General features: G+C 36.4%; 2 protein-coding genes across 5 annotated transcripts; both read right to left on the bottom strand.

The window, feature by feature from the left end:
• Positions 1 to 1,537: 1,537 nt before the first annotated feature.
• LOC149490724 (uncharacterized) lies at positions 1,538 to 16,550 on the bottom strand. 4 transcript variants are annotated; one of them, XM_089707988.1, is made up of 19 exons: positions 16,416 to 16,550; positions 15,924 to 16,232; positions 15,470 to 15,546; positions 15,097 to 15,219; positions 14,669 to 14,889; positions 13,306 to 13,446; positions 12,461 to 13,137; positions 11,798 to 12,030; positions 11,267 to 11,436; positions 10,963 to 11,115; positions 10,800 to 10,874; positions 10,463 to 10,648; positions 10,033 to 10,123; positions 8,834 to 8,983; positions 8,112 to 8,338; positions 6,961 to 7,143; positions 3,202 to 3,435; positions 2,767 to 2,886; positions 1,538 to 2,036 (listed from the first exon to the last, which is right to left on the bottom strand). In XM_089707988.1, the coding sequence occupies exons 2-19, from the start codon at positions 16,222 to 16,224 to the stop codon at positions 1,874 to 1,876; spliced, it is 3,525 nt and encodes a 1,174-aa protein (XP_089564114.1). In that variant the 5' UTR covers positions 16,225 to 16,232; positions 16,416 to 16,550; the 3' UTR covers positions 1,538 to 1,873. The 4 variants fall into 4 exon arrangements, with proteins under 4 accessions (XP_089564114.1, XP_089564129.1, XP_089564122.1 ...); XM_089708003.1 differs by having other exon boundaries at positions 11,798 to 12,021; XM_089707996.1 differs by having other exon boundaries at positions 12,464 to 13,137.
• Positions 16,551 to 17,003: 453 nt separating this feature from the next.
• LOC149490723 (uncharacterized) lies at positions 17,004 to 18,132 on the bottom strand. The gene is made up of 2 exons (XM_089707958.1): positions 17,821 to 18,132; positions 17,004 to 17,358 (listed from the first exon to the last, which is right to left on the bottom strand). The coding sequence occupies exons 1-2, from the start codon at positions 17,951 to 17,953 to the stop codon at positions 17,099 to 17,101; spliced, it is 393 nt and encodes a 130-aa protein (XP_089564084.1). The 5' UTR covers positions 17,954 to 18,132; the 3' UTR covers positions 17,004 to 17,098.
• Positions 18,133 to 20,097: the final 1,965 nt, after the last annotated feature.

The following is a 20,097-nucleotide window of genomic DNA, read 5'->3' as shown; positions in this document are numbered from 1 at the left end:
TAGCAAAAAATTAAATAAACTTGTTAAAATTTTGAATTTCGCAGGCTAGGGCCTTGTTCCGGTCAAAACAGTAGCCGCGCGAGTTTTAAAATCAAACAAATAATTATATGCGCTGAATGATGTGGCTGAATGTACTGTACTGAATCTGAATCTAAACGTATTTTACCAAAATAGTAGGTAGGTACCTAGATCATCGACAGTTATTTTTAAAACAGGGTTTAGACTTTAGTAGTTTCATCTCACAATGACAGATGAATCGTAACAAAATGATCTCTTAATTCGACTCGCCGCGCCTTCGTGAACAACGACATTGTCGTTAAAATACGTAAATCCACAGAGGATTCCTCTTGTACTTACTTAATGAACTATCTTCTTAAAATCACACCACAATCGGGAATGAATCAAAAGTGGATAAAGTGTACCTGCATCTCAGATTCAATAAGTACTTAAATGCATTAAATAAAACTACTTACCCGTTGTATCTTCATTATTATCTTCGGTGTTCGTCTCCAATGCTTTTCTTACCAATTGCTTGCTTATTTATTACTAAACATTTTCACATTTAATTTTAAAGGTAATTAACAAAAACAATAGAACTTACTTCGCGGAGGAAAAAAACACCGTCACGTATTCGAACTACTTCGCTGAATGTCACCTATATTGACAGATGTTCGACGTTTTACTTAAAAAATTGGAGTTTTGAAATAGGTACGTTGTTTAAAGATGAGAAGCATTGTAACAAGTCAAGGCATTTGGTTCCATATAGCGATGATGGGTTTCAGAATGTTTTACAATATTTATTTATGCATAATAGAACCGAATGCTTGTGGTTTTATTTTGCAATAAAAAATTACAATTAAATTATGTATTTATTTTACGCATAACCATACCACAGAAACCTGGTTCTATTTTGTGTATTAAAAATAATTGTTATTAATAGAAATATGTGTAATGTATAATGGTACCAAGTAGGTGTGGATCTGTCTTGTATAAAATGACATGATAGTAATATCGTTTATTTGTTTGAACAAAGCAGTCCCGTGGTGCTGTGGTTCGGTTTTGCTTAATATGGTATTATTCGTTGTTGCTGGTGGTTCCTTTCTGCTTTTAGTATACCTTGTTTCCAACGTAAAAATCATGTGGTTCTTGTTTGTATAAGAATTTAGACCACTTTTGAATGAGTATTCTTCAATAAAAGTAAAAAACGAAATTTGTCGAGTGGTTCCATTTTGCATAAATACGGACAATTATTGGACATTTTTCTAGAAAACGGATTACTAGATCAATCTATGATTGCGACGTTCAGTTTAAAATTGATTTTTATTATTATCATTAGGCATTAGCCGCCCTTGATAAATGGAACATAGATATAAAAAGTTGTTTTTCGAAGTTTAATTCGAGCCGAGTGTTCTTGAGATTGATGCGTATTAAACCAAAAAAACAAATTCTTCAGCTTTATATTGGCACGATTCCCTGATCATTGTGAGTATATTTACTAGTTAATAGGGTTTTTGGGATGCAGGTAAAATAAAACAAATTTACTTTTTTAATATTTATTAATTCATGTGCTTGAAAACCACAATATTTAAAATTTCGATTGGAATGAACGAACATTTTGTAAGCGACATTTGTAGTGAATTATCAAAACGCCAAACTTGACACAAACCATTACAATATTATTCAAGCGACAAATTGTATTATAATACCTTTTATATTTACATACATATGGCTAAATGAATCTTACTATTCTAAAGGCAAATGTGCTTAGTAAAGCAATTAATGTTCTAAATACAGAGAACATCTAAAACATTTTTATTAATCTTAACCATCGGCCTATAGTTTATACTGTCAGTATATTTAGAGCGCTATATATCTATTCCTTTGGCGGGGGTGGTTCGGGCTGCTCTTCCGTGTGGTTCCTTTCGGGCTCGTTGCCGTCTGCCCACTTGCCGTCGTACTCCTTCCTGTCCACGTATCTCTCTTCTTCGTATTCGCCTTCGCTGCGGTGGCTGTCCCGCTCAGAGTAGCGGGAGTAGCTGGACCAAAATTTACATAATTACAAACAGATTTATGAATTATTATCATAGAAATTTATACTTTCTGTTACACACAAGAAGCTTATATCTAATACACTGGAGATTTCAGTATGAACATTAACTTGTAACAAACAAATATGACTATAATTGATTAATGAATATATATGAAACAAATATGTTTTTTTATCTCTTTCACACCTAAGACAGTGCGCGCACGAGCAACTTTGTCTCCGCAACTATTTTGTCTCTTCACCCATGGGCTAATATGAAAGTGCGCGCACGTAGCGACGCAACTCCCCATACAAATTGATGGGAGAGACAAAATAGTTGCGGAGACAAAGTTGCTCGTGCGCGCTAGCTCTAACTTGGCAAGTGGGTATGAAAGGGATAAAAAAACATGTACAGGTGTCATTCAACGTCATATTTTTTTGTTACTTGTTGTTGTTGTATTAGATATAAGCTTCTTGGTTACACAATTAAAAGTATTCTTATATATCAATTCAATTAATACGATATTGATAAGCCCAATCTACACAAATTATTTCTATTTTCTACACAATATGTTGATTATTTTTATCGCAACACAAGTTTAATTCAATTAATACGATATTGATAAGCCCAATCTACACAAATTATTTCTATTTTCTACACAATATGTTGATTATTTTTATCGCAACACAAGTTTACCGCAATCACAAAATGAACACAAACAAACAGCTCGTCTCCATACCTGTCCCTGTCCTTATCCCTGCGCTCGGGGCTGTATGACCGCGAGCGGCGCGGGCGCTCGGGGCTGCGCGAGCGCGAGTAGCGCCCGCCGCGACGCTCGCGGAAGTCGCGGAAACCACCCCTGTGCATAATAGACAATATTAGTGGTGTATAGTGACATAATGAGTCAGGAATTTGCATTCTTTTCTTATTTATAAAATACAATCATCTATATTGCAATGCTTTATGTTGGATTAATCATAAGCCATTTGTAAGGCTATATTTAGGCATGTTTTGTGTGTATAGAAAATATAATTTAACAACAAGGTAGATATGAATATGACAATGAACAATAAAGATTACAAAATTAACAGTAAATGTAACCTAATGGCTTGTATATTACTGAACAAAATATGTTCATCAGCATGTCTTATAGCACTTGTAGGCATTTACATACCTGAACGGTCTACCCCGTCCGCCTCCCCCGCGTCTCGGTCTAAAGGGTCGTCCACCTCTGGACCGGTTATCCCTCCACTCGTGCTGAAAGCGTCGTCCGTCATCACGCCGAAAGTCCCCTCGACCGCGCCCCCGCCCGCCGCCGTTGTACGCGTTGAAGCGCGGCCGGTAGTACGTGCCGCGCTCGTAGCCGCCGCGACCGCGCCAGTTGCCGCGACGGTTGAAGCGGCGGAATCTGCGTGAAAAATGTCACATATTATATGAATAAATATAAATACATAATACAACAATAATAACAAGTGATATTGTACATTTTTGTGAGTAACTTACAGCGATTCAGTAGGTCTTTTAAAACAATGCATAACCAGTAAAAATTAAGCTAATAAATACTTTCCATTGTTATATTTTGATAAAACACATGATGAGGTATAAATTTACCATAGCATCCAACATGAAAAAGAAAGAAACAGATAGCTAACCTGACATTCTCTGTAACAATTTTATCATGTACATTGTACATATACTTTTCATTCCAATTTACGATTTCACGCGAGTAGCTTTATTTGTAATATGCTATAAAAGTAATGTATTTAGTTTGTATGTTAAATATTTCAAATTTCGATGTAACCATGATGTAACCAATTAAATGTAAAACCACTATCGAATTGGGAAACTGTAATGTTAGTGTCGACGTCCCCCGCGAATAATCCGGTAATGACCTATTACGGGGTTTTTCATGTTATGCGTTTTTCGGCATCTAGAAGTTAAAATACACCATGTAAATTTTTTTCAGAATTTTTCTATCTTTATTTACGAAGATATGAAAAATTACGCGTTTATTCCATAAAATAACATTAAAATGTATTTTAAACGAATAATATGGTTTTAGATCTTTACGAAAAATAATATCAATATGCTTCGACAGTAAACATTGTTACGATATTATTCAGGTAAATAGTTTTCTACATTATTTAAGTAAGTGCTAGTACAGGCTTATTCGGGGTTTTATTAAGAAATCGATTTCCAGATACATTCATTATGGAGTGCAAGTATGCAAGGAATTTTTTTAAACACTTTCTATTACTGAGCAAATAATTTACACGGCCTTAGAAAAATTAAAAGAGATGAAAGTTTGATTGTTTGATAAACGAGGCAGGCATCAGAATAGACCACATCGAAACCTTCATCTTCATCTTCATTAGATGCTGGTCGTCCGACTGAGGTTCTACCTGCTGCCCACAATAAGCCCCCATCAGTATGGCTTCATGCCACAGAGGAGCACCGAGGACGCCCTCTATAGACTGGTGGGCCACATCAGAAACAAGAGGAAGATTTCTGTTGTGGTATTTCTGGACATAAAGGGAGCCTTCGACAGCGCCTGGTGGCCAGTCATAAAGGTGCGGTTGGCCGAAGTTGGGTCTCCGGGGAACGTAAGGCGGGTGATCAGCAGATACCTGAATGGAAGAGGTGTGAAAGTTACCTAACTACTAGCTTTTAATTTATGAACACGTGGTACTTTCACACCTCTTGTCCCCCGCATACCTGCGGGTGTGAACTGTGAAGTGAGTAGAGAGACCAACAAGGGGTGCGTGCAGGGTTCCATAGGTGGGCCGCTCCTGTGGGACCTCTTGCTGGATCCTCTGCTGTGGATGTTAGAGGAGATGGATGTGTTTTGTCAGGCTTTTGCCGACGACATTGTGCTAGTGTTTGATGGAGATACTGCTTTAGAAGTAGAGACGAAGACAAACTGCACATTGAGGAAAATTGACGAATGGGGTGTCAGAAATAAACAAAAATTCGCACCACACAAGACATGTGCCCTGCTCTCGACACGAAAATTAAAATTTGACATGCCACGACTTGTAATGGGGAGTGTGGACATCCAATATTTCGAAAGTATTAAGATACTGGGCCTTACTATTGATGGCGGCCTGACATTGACCGAAACGTCGGGAGCGTTTGCAAAAAGGCAATCGCCCGTTATAAGCTATTAGCAAGAGCAGCTAGAGTAAGTTGGGGGCTTAACCCCCAAGTAGTTAAGACTATATTATATATCGCAGTTATAGAACCGACTATCTTGTATGCATCAGCAGCGTGGGCACCCACTACGGAAAAGATGGGGGTCCAAAAGAGGCTTAACACCGTTCAACGGGGTTTTGCCCAGAAGATCTGCAGAGCATATCGGACTGTCTCCCTGAACTCTGCGATGCTGTTGGCTGGGATTCTCCCTCTTGACCTCAGGATACTCGAAGCTTCGAGGCTTTATGAGATCAAGAGGGGTGTGTCGCACCCGGCGGTGTTGAGGGACAGGGAGGTGGAACGAATGGCTCTTGCGATTGAGGACCCACATCCGGCAGAGCAGGTAGAGCTGGGGCTCGGCTTGATAAATGAGGACACCTATGCTGACATGGTTAACAGCCACGTCCACAGGGTCTATACGGACGGCAGCAAGATAGAGGGTCGAGTCGGAGCCGCCCTTTCCGTATGGAAAGGTGATGCCGAGACAAAGGCCATTAAGCTTGCGTATTGTACCGTATTGTACCGTCTATCAGGCTGAGCTCCTAGCGCTCAAAAGAGCAGTAGACATAGCCTGCAAGAGTAGAGCGGCAAAGGTCGGTGTCCTTGTTGACTCCAGATCGGCGCTCCAGGCGGTTACCCTAAGTTCCCCTCATCCCCTGACTGTACAAACACGGGCGGCCCTCCGAAAAGCTGCATTGCAGAGGCGGGAGGTCTCCCTGTTTTGGATTAAGGCGCACGCAGGGCGGGGAACGAACGGGCAGACGAGTTAGCCAAGGAGGCCGCTCTGGGGTTGAGGAGGAAACCGGATTACGATCTGTGTCCTGTTTCATTCGTCAAGCGTATTTTGAGACAGGCTACGATCAGCGAATGGGATAGGAGGAGGAATGCTTTTTCCCAAGCGCTGCTGCTGCATACAAGGTAGTCGGGAAAAGGACATCACACACCACACAAGTACTGACTGGTCACGGTGGATTCGCATTCTGTGAGGTTCCGATGAGGATTCTGATTAAATTTTTAACTGTAATAGGACCATAGTATAATTTTCATGATTATGTAATCATGTGTAATAGTCGTGTCTTCAGTGCAGTGTCTATTTTTTATAATAATAATAACTATCGTGTTTTGTGAAACAATCCAAAGTTGTTTCATTTACTAAAATGTCCTGTATTTCATAAAATATACTATAATAATCATCAAATAATACTTAAGTAAACTATTCGAATAAACAGTAATAGTTATAACAATAAAATGTACGTTACTGTTAAACAATCGAATAACCAAATAATAGATTTTTACAAATGTTCAGTATACAAAACAAATAACACGAATATTAGCGCAACAAGATTTTACTGTTGCCGTCGAAAATATCAATTTACACGAACAATATCGTAAGTGACATTACTGACCAGAGCTTGACCTACACTAGTATAGTAAAATGCATCCAGCTAAATTATAACGAAGCCCTTGGGACTACTTAAATTTTGTTGAAATAACCAGATAGCTGAAAAAATTAGCTTCCATATGCGATATTAAAAGTCTCTGATACTTGTTGTTTAATGGAGTTATTAAGGAAAAATGTTTTTTTATTTTTCCTGAACATTTTCACTTTTACGATTACCGGATTATTCGCGGGGGGCGTCGGTGTGTGTTTTCAATAAATAAATAAATAAAAAAAATAAACTAATGATGCAATGGTCTAGTCTAGGCTTATAAAACAGCAACACATAGTATAGCTACAAACCTTTCCCTGGAGCCAGAGCGCGAGCGGGATCGACTCCTCGAATAGTAGGAGCGGCTCGCGTCAGAGCGCGAGCGGGAGCGCGGCGAGTTGGAGCGGCGGCGGCGCGACGCCACCGAGCCGCTCGCGCTCGAGCCGGAGCGGGAGCGCGAGCCGGAACGCGAGCGGTACTTGCGCGGACGGGACCTGCAACAGTACATCTTGTTAGTGATCGAGATATGCAAAAAAAAAAAAAAATGTGTGCGTGTACTAGTGTACACACGTAAGAAGTGAAACTTCTTTATGACCTTATTTTTCAAAAAATAATTTACTATAAGCAACTTTACAGAAATACGTCGAATCACGCGTGGTAGGGATAAGAAAAAGATGGCGCGTAACGGAAAAATGTCACGCGTAACGAAAAAATGTTACACTAAATTTTTTTCCAACCCCGGTAAAGAAGTTCCACTTCAAAAGGGCTTCGTAACAGTTATTAGTTGTTCATCACGGACAAGCCTACGAGTAAATGTGTATTTCATTATTAATTATTAGCATACGTTTTATATTTGAACATAAGCTAAACAGTGTTAAAAAATTGGTATAGTACTTTTAAATGATTAAGTTATTTATGTATTCATCAAAAGGTCCCTACTTTCGCATAAGAAATATATATGAACAGATAGTAAATATTAAACATTAATTTGCATATAAGTTATCAATAATCTTCAATCAGATAAAATCTCGAAATGGTAATCTACTCTACTCTAGCTGTATGTATGTAATGGTAATCTGCTCAACATTCTAGCTGCACCACACTCTGATGCAGCTAGAATGCTATTCAACTTTAAATTTAAAACATAGTTAATAATAGTTTGTTAAGTGTTAAATGTTTGTATACAAGGTACGATGGGATTGTCATCGTCCTTTAGGACAAAAATCCCTTAATAAAATAAAAAGACAGGTTGCACACCGGGAGTGCCGGCAGAAGTGAAAACTTGATTATTACCGTTCAGCGTGTTTGATATTTGGAATGGTATCCGTCTTACGCATGAAATATAAGGGCTAAAAAAAAAAACATCCGTCTTACGCTTTTTCGATTAGGCCACGTGTCCTGACGCGACTAAGATTTTATACCCAACGCCGCTAAAGAAGTTTTCACTTCAAAAAAAACTTACCGGCTGCGAGACCGTTTCCCTGACCGTCTATCGTCCGACGAGTTGGATCCGCTGCGGCGGCGCGGTGAAGGCGGCGATCTCGGGCGACGCGACGTGGGCGAGGGCGGCTTGATGCGGGTCACAAACTGCTCCGGCCGCTGCTCGCCCACTGAGACCGGCGTCTCGCCCTCCTTGGCGAGCCGGAACGAGCCGAACTTGTCCAGCACTATGTTGCCTTTGCGGACCATCTGTAGGGAAATAATAAATGGGGTAAGAAATAGTGGTCAAACACACCGTAAATGTATTATTCTTATCATAGACATGAAAGTTACTAGAGTTGTAGAAACAAAGATTATTAGGGCTTATATCATACTATTATTATAAACGCCGAAAATGGATAAATGAATGATTGTTACTGTTTCATATAAAAACTACTTGAAAGGAATATAGGTACAGTACGCGCGGCGAGAGTTTGGCTTTGACCTTCGGGTGGAGGGGATTACTGCGCAACGCACACAATACTTTTCCCCGCCCCGCACCCCGCTAAATGCCCGTTGATACCCAATTTCTGATTTCTGCGCAATAACGGTCAAAGCCAAACTCTCGCCGCGCGATCTGTAACATCAGAATAAAACGTGAAGAGCTATAGATTGATTTTGCATAAAGGTTCGTCAGCTGGCACAGCTGGCTTCATCTAGATACAATTATTTGTATAGTATCGTTCGTATCGGCGGGCTGCTCACCGGCGGGTGGTGCGCGTGGTGCGAGTGCGGCGTGTCGACGCCGGGCGGGTCGGGCTCGCGGCTCTTGGGCGGCGGCGCGCTCGCCAGCGGCGGCGGCTCCTTCATCGCCATCGCGCGCCGCACCGACACGTTCTTGTCGCCCGGGGACGCCTACCAATACAAATACACATTTATATAAGCTGACTAACGGTCCGCCCCGGCTTCGCCCGTGGTACCTACATGTTTAAACTATCCTATCTCTCAAGTTGGATCGAACTGCACATGGTGTGCGAATTTTATTATAATCGGTTAAGTGGTTTAGGAGTCAATTGAGGACAAACATTGTGACACGAGATTTATATATACAGTGTAAACTCTATATAACGACACTCGATTTAACGACAAACTCTCTAAAGCGTCAAAATCAATTGCCTTTGGTTGGTTTAGCTTATCTACCATACAATGATACACTCTACATAGCATCACACCCACTCTCAATAACGACAACAATTAAGTAATAAACTCGACGTCATGCATACCGAACTTTCTAAGAAATTCGTTCTTTTGTTTACAAATTGGGATTGCTTGCACGTGTAGACTGTTTTTGACCATGCCTAATAAGTATGAGTCATGGACTATCTATACGTTATCATATTCTTAGTTGCTCACAAACTTTCAAACTGTAAACATGGCTAGTAAAAGAAAATCATTGTGTATTGACGAAAAAGTTTTATTGATACGCGCAATAGAAACGGGAGAGAAGCTAAGTGATGTTGGCAAACGCTTTGGACTATACACAATAGCATTCAAGTAACATTCTTTTTTATGTACATAACTACTAACACTAGTCTGAAATAAATTTTCTCTTTTTCTAATTCTGATTTTTCTTCTCTCCATTTAACGACAACTCTATATAACGCCATAAAATGCACAGTCCCTTCAGTGTCGTTATATAGAGTTTACACTGTATTAAGATTAAAGAAAATATGTTTTATAGTGATTAAGAATTTTTCATTAAAAGTATTTACACATGCTTAATAAACCTTAATGTTTAGTCAGGCACTTTTCTTATATTTATATTGTAATCTGGCTAGAAGTCTTAATGTTATCAATAAAAAACAATAACTTTATTTTTAACATTACAGATACTGAACACCTTTGAGGAAAATTTTAGTACAAAAAAAAATACATACAAATAAAAACAAAATTGTAAAACTCACCTTTGGGGGTTCCTGAGAATCATCAGAACTATCTTCAAATGCATATCTCTCCTTGTATCCCTTTTGTACTGGTGTATCTTTTTTCTTAACCCTGTTTTAACATAGCATAACATTTTACAAGTTAAAATTGCAACAATAAATATTTTTTTATGAGTAACTGCATCTTAATTCTTAATACTATTATAAAGGCGAAAGTTTGTAAGTATGGATGTATGGATGTTTGTTACTCTTTCACGTAAAACTACTGAACCGATTACAATGAAATTTAGCACACATATAGAGGGTAACTTGGATTAGCACATAGGCTAGGTTTTATCCCGGAAATCCCACGGGAACGGGCACTATGCGGGTTTTCCTTTGAAAACGCGGGCGAAGCCGCGGGCGGAAATCTAGTAATATATAAAAATAAGTTAAGACAAAAGATGCTCACGGTTCTTTAACTGCTCCCATGGTCATTTTCCATTTGGGTTTCTCTAACGGTGGTGGTGGTGCTTGGTCTAAGGGACTTATTGATGATCTATCTCGTTTTCCCAATACTTCCTTTTCGACCATAGAATGGTAGGCGTTTAGTTTCGACTCCAGTTCTTCCAAGCCGTGCATGTCATCCATAATACGACTAGAAAATGATATTATGTTTAATATTGAATCAATTATTGATAAAATAAGGCATACTGGACAACATTTCCCTTCCCATGTAAACATCAGTAAACTGTTATTACTTTTATAACAACGAAATTGACTTAAAATAAACTATACTTTGAAATTACCTTTTATCACCATGTTTTCTGTCATATTCTCCATCTGAACTTAGATCCCTCTTTGATTTTCCTTTTAATTCTTTCCTGTAGAGGGAAGTAAGATAAATTTTAATATAGGTAAAATTCGATAGACAATTATAAATGCAAATTTTAATTGTTAGAAATAACATACCTAATGGCATCTCTTAATTTCTTATCACCAATATTTTCCAATTCCCGTAAACTATAATTATCCGAATTATTCGACATGCGCGACAATTTCGCCTTTCTCTTTTCATCTCTTTCTTGCTCCTTGCGTTTCCGCTTAGACTCTTTCTTCTTTTTCCTTAAAATAAGAGAATTTTATAATATTAATATTACACCTTAATACAAATTGAGAATATGAGTTTTAAAAGGCATATGAAGCACTTATTTTCAAGTATGTAGTGCGTAATGAATATTTAAAATGGATAAATACAATTTTAAAGATAACTTACTTATCCTTCTTTTTCTTTTTCTTCTTTTCATGGTCAGCAGTGGGCTGTGGTTGCTGTCCAAGCTCTTGCATTTTACGATTCCGCTTATATTGTGCTGTTTCTTCTAGGAAGTTACGCACCTTTTCTTCGTAATCCGAATCTTCTTTGGTCATTTCAAGGAACTTGCGAACCTAGATATTAAATCAGTTGTTAATTATGGCATTTGTTGTACAATGTAATTTATATACACTTGTGCACTCATTCAAATTTATGTGCTACTTTTAGTCTAAATAATTACTTAAAAAAAATGTTGTGTGGTTTTATGAAACCACGGTAAAAGTGAAACTTTATCGTACGGTTCGACCGTCACGCGACATGCGCTACACAGACCAAAAAGTTTTAGACGATGTAATAAAAGTTTTACTTTAAAATATAGCTGTAGCTCTGAAAATTAGCAGATACATACAATATACCGAAAAAATTGAAAAGCTAAGAATTTTGTCCGATTTTTTATTTATTTACGACCATCTGAATTTTATATTTATACCATACCTTTAATTCATAATCAATATCAGCCTGCGATCTCATAGGAGCAGCGGCCGGCTCTTCTATCGGCGGTGGGGGCGGCTGATACCCATACGGATGGTTAAACTGCGAGTTATGTGTCCGCGACGCAGAGTCCCCATCGCCTAACATCGCCATGCGCTTGCTGAGCGGCGAGAGTGACCGCTGCCGCTTGTTCGACTGCGAGCGACGCTTCTTCTTGCGGTTCGGACCTTCGGAGTCTATACCAGTTATAGCAATTATTTTAGATAATGAGAGGCACGTGGTTAACATAGGTTGTGGAAATATAATGGAATAAGGGCCGATTTATCAATGCTTGGATAAAACTTATTCGTCGAATGCTGTCGAGAGCTGTTAATGATTTGACAGAAGTGAAATAGAGAATAATAAGTGATAAGAAAAACAGAAACACACAAATTGTAGCGGCATATACTTACAAGTAGGTAATAGTAGTTTCTTAATCTATACTTAGCCCATAAGTATATATTAGCAAGCACTTCTCATTGCTTTATTCAAATTTTAAATGACTTTTTTTGGTTAGATTTTTTTGTATTAAGCACTTTACTTATAGTATGATAAAGAACAGTTGTAAAACATATTGTATATATAAATAAACATAATAAAAGGGGCACTATGTTAGAAGTGTTTTACCACTAGTATCCGACGATGACGACGAAGACTCTGAAGAATCACTAGAGCTGCTCGAATCGCTCGAAGACGACGACGAACTGCTGGATCGTTTCTTCTTACCCTTGCCTCGCTTCTTCTTTTTCTTCTTTTCTTTCTTTTCAGTTAAATTCAACAATTGTTTTAATGTCTCCTTCATTTCAAACGATTTTGCTCCCGTCAATCCAGGCAATAACAATTCTTCAGGCTCTATCAATGGTTTTGTAGTTGACGTTTTACTTTTGAGGAAATCAAGTGAATTCTGAGCTTCCTCATGAAAAGGTATGATGGCTAAACAGTCTTCGTAAGCTTTCTGTGCCTCTGCAATTTTATTTTCATCTTCATAACTTCGTCCTAGAGCAACTAAAGTCTCTCCCAAATATTTTCTGGCATTGGCATGATTTGGATTCAATTTTAATGATGTTTCAAAGTCTTCAATAGCCTTTTTAAATGTTCCGCTGTTGGCATATAGAGCTCCTCTTGCAACTAGACCTTCTACATTTCTGGGATCAATACTTAATGCCTTATTGAGACATTGGAATGCTTCAGAATGTCTTCCAGCCTTGAAATGTTCTATTCCTTCAGCAACTGATCTGAATGCCCATTTACTTGCTTGAGCTTGTCTTAATTCATCTGCATATTCAGTTGTAGGAAATCCGCCTCTGTTAAAATTAGATAATAAAATTATATTTTATAACAATTTTAAATTAATATTATCATAAAAATGTATCATAAGGTGGTTATTTCAAAATCAGGGATACCTCAGATAACAAAAGAGAAAAATTAGTACCAAATTATTTTGTACATTTTACAAAAAGTAGTATAATTACCTCAAAGACATGAAGTTTGTGCAGTGCATGTTGGAGATTCCAAGAAGTTCTGACAGATATTGTATACAGTTGGGGTTATTGAAGCCTGGACTCTTCTCTAATATTGCTTCATAGCTTTCACCCTTCATTTCCATTGTTTTCCTAGCACAAAAATACAATAGTTAGTAATGAGAAATTCAGTAAAAAATGCCATGTTTCTTTGATTTAACAGTGCCATTATATTTTGACTGTTCCTGAATTTAATGTTAATGTAATCTCAAGTATATCCTATCAAAACAGTCAGTCTTTAATGTCACACATACTTGTCCTCACCTGTTCCATGGAGCTGTTCAAAAAATGTTATTTAACTTGTTTTTATTGCTTTCACACACAAATATAACATCATATATTAGGTGATGTCGCCTCAACTATGTGACGTTAATATTACCAGAATGTTTCAGCTACAGTCACAACACAATGGATATAGATAGATTGGGACTCGTACTAAACCTAGAAAAAAACACCCTAAAATAATGGAGTTGTATCTTTGGACAATTGATGTTTTTGCCATTTCGGGTACTAAAAAACTGAGTCAGCCTGGTTGATAAACATAAATCCATGTCCAAAAGTCTCGCATCTGCTAAAACTGATTGCCTGGCTTATATTCCGATAATTGTATAATAATTAAATAACGCCAACATCCAACAATGTTGAATACATAAAGTCCAATCAATTGTTTGATATAATGCTGCAATGTTAAACATTAGCTTTAATACAGAGTAACAAGGTTTCTTTTCAAAGATAACAGAATATGACCCTACATTATTGTACTGACCTTTTCCACTCTATTTCATATTTGATTTCTAAATAAAAAATAATCCTCAACAAAAAACTTGAAAATCGAAAACACTTCATGGGAGAGTTGGCCGAGAACATCCTTGTAATATGTAGATTGAAAACTGATACAAACAGGTGCATTGTCATTCTTAATATTGGTGTATTGTGTTTTAAAACTGAAAAAGTGATCAAAAATGGTGAAACACATCCACACTTGCTGCATAAATAAGCAACGGAGACATCACTCAAATGATAGTTTGTGAGTTCCAGATACACATATAAAACAGAGGTATTCTTTATTTTCCATGTCCAGCAATATCCTGCTTGATAGATAAGTGTTCATAAGTTTTTTATATTTTAAAGCAGCCAGCTTCATTACAATGTCCACATCTAAACACTGTCATTCACAAAACCAAAATATCACTGTTTTAACTCCACCAAAATCTTCACAAAACAGATTTGAATACATATATAGAGTACAAGCTGTGTTTAAACCTGCAAGTGTATGAATCTGAGAATTAGTCACCATTGAGTTGGATATACATACTTGTATATAAGAGGGAAGTCATCAGTGCTCAGGAGGCCTAGGGGTGGTTTGGGGGGAGGGTCATCAGGCCCTCGAGTAACACCCTTCATGCCGCACACCATTTTGTCCGTGTCAGGAATAACTTCAATGACTTCACAGCAGACAGTATCATTCATTAAGTAGTTTCTTGAGACATTTTTCTTGTCAACCGCTGGTATGATATTGGCAACTGGCAGAAATGCCTACATGGAAAAACAAGAAATAATTAGGTTAAGAGACTTTTATTTCAAAGAATTTTACAATTCACTTATTCTAACGTTTCGTTTAATAGTATAAAATTAATTTAAAACATTTTGTATTATAAAAGTTATTTATATTTTAACCATTGTGTTTCTTTGTTATACAGAAAGTTCATATTTCAAAATATTATGCAATAAAATAGCAGTCACCTTAACATTGATATCAGCTACATATCTTGAAGTGGGTCCTGCGGTGCAGAGAACTTTCAGCATCATACCAGATGCTGTCCTATTGATGACTGCTCCAATAATGAGCTCTCCTGTTTTCACATTCTGCCAAGAAGATGATATTTAATATATGTGAAGTACTAAATTATCAAGACCACAAATTAAAAAACAAATTATTAATTTATTTCGCATTCGCTTTCCATAGTTTCACCCTTATGCATTTCCAAACATATTTCATTAAAAGCAGTACAGCATAGCATGTTTGTACCTATATGGGTAACACAATTATTTCAAATCTAGACACATTTAAGATAAAAGTAGTAATCATATCTATGAAAAAGTAATTTAAACTTACATCAAAGAAATGGCGTAACCTTGCAGACTTGTCCACATTTAGGAATGTTTCAAACGGTGGCATTAATGCATACAAATCTGTAACAAGGAATAGCAGTTTAGATTTCAGATGAAGTCATTGATTTTATAGTCTGTGACTATGAGAGAAAATATTATTAATTATTATATTATGTAGATCCTTGCATTAGGCGAGGATATTCACATGTGTACATGTACATCAATAATTATTAATGTTTATACAGTGAAGAGATCAATGTCCAATTTGAGTGATAAGGAAAATACAATTTATTTTATTTACCTCATATTTTAATCACATCAATAGGTAAATAATACTTAAAAACTTCATAGAATTAGCATTCTTGTATTACACAAATATAAATTAACAACTCAGTTGGATTTATTTGAATTTAACTCAAGAAAAAGTGAACAGAGCATATTTTAAAAGGAATACTTACTGTCCTCTGGTGTCAAAGAATCAGCTCCTAAACTTGAGGATGATGGTGCCTCTTCCAGTAACGATGCATCGAACAGAGCATTAGCTTCTTTGGCAATGAATTGGTGAAGTTTTAGTCGCTTTCCTCGATCTTGGAAAGTTAGGTGCTTATGTCGCGACTGATATACGGCGAAATCTAACGCCCCCACACCTAACTTAGCGAGGTCATCTTCTCCTCGCTCATTCTCCCACGTTTTTTGTAACTGCTGCCCATGGTAGTTTATGGATTGCGCCACTAAGGACGCATCCAATGATGGTTCCATCACGAATCCTAAAAGTTATTAAATGAATAGATTAAATATTACAGCAATAATTTTATGTATTTTACGTAAAAAATATCTAAATAATTTTATATGGCGAAGTTTGATCCTCCGCCATTTTGATCTCTTCCATTTTCGGAATAATTTTTTGTAATTAAATAATATATTAAAAGGTACAATGATTGATAAATTACCTTCAATACCTAATTATAGGTTTGATAATATAACAAATTATGAACAATTAACACTTTTGTACGAAATATACCACAGAGCACTTCAAACAACACATTGTGTATCGCCTGCAAGATGGCGTCTGCCGTCTGGCCACAGAACACTATTAGAGCGTTTTCACATTATCCGATCCGATATCGGATATCGGAAGCCGATAGCCGATATCCGATATCGGAGGGAAGTAAAATGTATGAAATACAGTGCGACACAAAAGAGATGAAAATAAATGAGGGCGCCACCGTCGCTCATATAGCAACACTGATACTGCGACGCAAGCGATCTTGATACTATAGAATAAAAATCTAAAAATCTATATATGTAATATAATCTAAAATAAATACCGCGATTTAAACCGTTATAATTGTTTCATTGTAGCAATAGTGTAAATTTAAGACAAAAATACATTAGTATTTTAATTGACCTACCTAGGTCAAATTTTACTTAAATGTATTTGGAATTAGTTTTTTTTATAAAAATCGGTCAAGTATTTAGACTGCAGAGGCGCACAAAGAATCAAACATACAAACAAACAAGCATGCATGCAGCTCAAACACATTACCCTCTATCTGGGTCCGTTGGGTAGAAAAAAAACAAGGCGATTTGAAAACTACATATTTTTATTTTTTTTGTAGATAAATTTTGTACATTAATATAATTCATCAAAATCTAAATATTCTACTCCTTCAAAGGACTGATCATCACTCTGTTTCGAAGTACTGGCAAGAGGGTACGGGGCATCTTCAGTATCATCATTTGGTTCTTCAGCACTATAACAGCTATCTGAGTCATCTTCACTGCTCTCATCACCAACGTGAATAATAAATTTCTCTATGTCTTCGTACAGGGTTTTGCCTTCATTTCTACTCCCTTCCTCTACTATCCTGCGTACTGTGCTTTCAGAAACCCCTATAACAAACGAATTAAGATGAATAAAATCAAATAGTACATTTAACATATTTTATAGTAGCTTAAAACTAAAACTTCCTTTATTTTATTAATTTTTTTTTTAATGTAGGAGGCCAGCGTCCCTGCGCTACTCTAGTAAGTAGTTAGTAAGCTAAATCTAAAATATGATTTTTTTTCTTATGGTTTGAATGATTAATAGATAGCTGTATGAAAACAGTTATCACTATACTATGTAGTAAAATCTAAACTAGGTACTTTATTTGAGGCTGGTTGGATTGGATATAACTTCTTGACTCAAATTGTGCTGGTCGCACTATAAAAACTAGTTTTTGTTTACATACAAATAACCTCAAATTAAATTGCGAAAACGTAATAATCGCCATACATAGATACATTAAACACTCGTCACTAATGGAATATTCTATTTTACGTAGTACTGAGCAAAAATAAAAGGAATCTCACCGGTATATTCTGCTGTACGTTTGTAAACGTTTTCCAAATCAGTCAATAACTTTCCAGCTTGAAATTCGGACAAACACCGAATAAAAACTTCATACATGACATCACGGACACCGCTACGTTTAACCTTTTTCATGATTTCTCCTTTTTTATTTAAACTTCTTGTTCTAAATAACAATTTTATCTCAATAATTCTCCATTTCACGAAAAAAACAACAAATTTTTATTCAACTTGACAGCTACATTGGCAATTCAGGGTTGCCAGGTAATGAAAAACGAATTAGTTCCAATATAATTAATTTCATCTCTTTTATGTCGTACTATATGTACCTGTCTTTCACATTGTCCGATCCGATATCGGATATCGGAGCCGACACCGATATGCCCGTGAGCTATCGGACGATAATGTTCAGTGTTGCCAACTCAATTTTCGAAAAGGCAGTATACCAACAGCAAAAAAGCACTAGTTTGTGTATTTTCAGTCTTATATGGCGCTAAATCTTTAAAAAAATTCTTTGCTTTAACCAAAAATCCTTTCTATTAAAAGAAACCTTTTTTTATTAAGAAATCACACATTTAAGTATTTATAGGCATTAAAAATACGATTTATACGGCAGCTATTTTAATTACCGTATTAAAATATACGGCAATTGGCTGAACTGAAGTAAACAAAAATATATTGCGTTCTTAAATTCAAATATCTATCTTCGAAAATATTAGTGTCTATCAACTTTATTTTATTTTATTTAACTCATTCTGCCTCGCTCCTCCTCCTTCTCGGATGTTGGTTGTGCTGTTTATTGTATTGTTGTCATTGAGTGCTTTGTTTTTAACCGACTTCAAAAAAAGGAGGAGATTTCACACCGATTTTATTTTTATTTTGAATTAACAACAAAGAATATTTGAAAACTCTTAATTCTAAAATAATTGCTTATGACAATAAAATAATTTATGTATCTTTACTTACAGGAAATTACTTTTGAACGGGTGACAATATTATTTACAGTGCAATAAGAAAAAGAATAGAAAATGTGAACAAAGATTGTATCACTTAATAAATTTATCATAGGTACTATATGAACTTTTATAAATGTATATAGTGAAAAAATTACTAAATGACTAGGTACGTCTTGTTAAAAATACATTTAATAGATTTTGAAAGGTATTTACTGATAGAAATGTATTACTAAAACTATTAACTAATACTAGGTTGTAGTAGGTATTGATATAATTAGTATTAATATTTTAATATATTAATATTGATATAATAGTATATTATTGTAGTAGGTATTTAATTTATAATGTGTTAACATATACTATACAAATGACCGATATCAAAACTATTTAGTAAAAAGCACATCTAAATAATATGCATCTAATTAATGATATCAAATCTTTTTTACATTTTACTTTTCTTTTTTTGAAGTTGTTTTTTTTTACGTAGTTATTTTTAATGTATGTACAACTATGATCTATCATTTGAATTTTTTTTTAATTATACCTTTTTTTATCAACTGGCAATTTAGTTTAGTTTTCTCTAAAAATTTCTGGCAACACTCATGATGATATCGGAAGGATTTTATCGGACAATGTGAAAGGGAAAATTGTATCCGATATCGGATATCGGCTATCGGCGTCCGATATCCGATATCGGATCGGATAATGTGAAAACGCTCTTATTGCATCTACAGACGCTCCGATTTGGTTGGTGCCAACCATCCGACCACGACCAAATCGGAAAGTGTAGAGAGCGGTCGGTCCGACATAATTATTATTAATATTGGTTTGACGTGGTCGGATGCGCCGGCGATACCGACCAAACCAACTTCCTATCCGATCCAACCAAATTGGAACGTCTGGAAGCTTTGTTCCGACCAAATCGGCTCATTCCATAGAGTAATATAGGTAATTGGCTCATTCACATTCGCAACGCCGCCGGTGTAGGACGTCAACATGAACGCCGAGGGAGTTACGGTCACCGAACGTGACATATTAATAAAATTGCTGGAACTATATAAAGACTTTCCCTGTTTGTGGGACTTAAGTAACAAAGATTACGCAAATAGAGATGCCAGAAATCAAGCGTATTTTATTATGTTAGAAGTATTAAAAAAAATTGACAGTGCGGCTACATTAAAAACCTTAAAAAATAAGTTGTAAGAGCCGCATATGACTGTAATTTTCTCTATTTCTATAGTAGAATTTAGCCCATTCTCTTCGTACTATGGTCAACTGACATATTACTCTATGGTCAACTGACAGCTGGAAGGCCAACCGTCG

Source organism: Colias philodice, chromosome 2 (assembly GCF_061535455.1).
Source record: "Colias philodice isolate Cphi_HAF_F1 chromosome 2, ilColPhil1 Martin Lab GWU primary, whole genome shotgun sequence".
NCBI lineage: Eukaryota > Metazoa > Arthropoda > Insecta > Lepidoptera > Pieridae > Colias > Colias philodice.
Note: the sequence above shows the minus strand (reverse complement) of the source record. Positions and strands in the feature narration are given on the sequence as shown.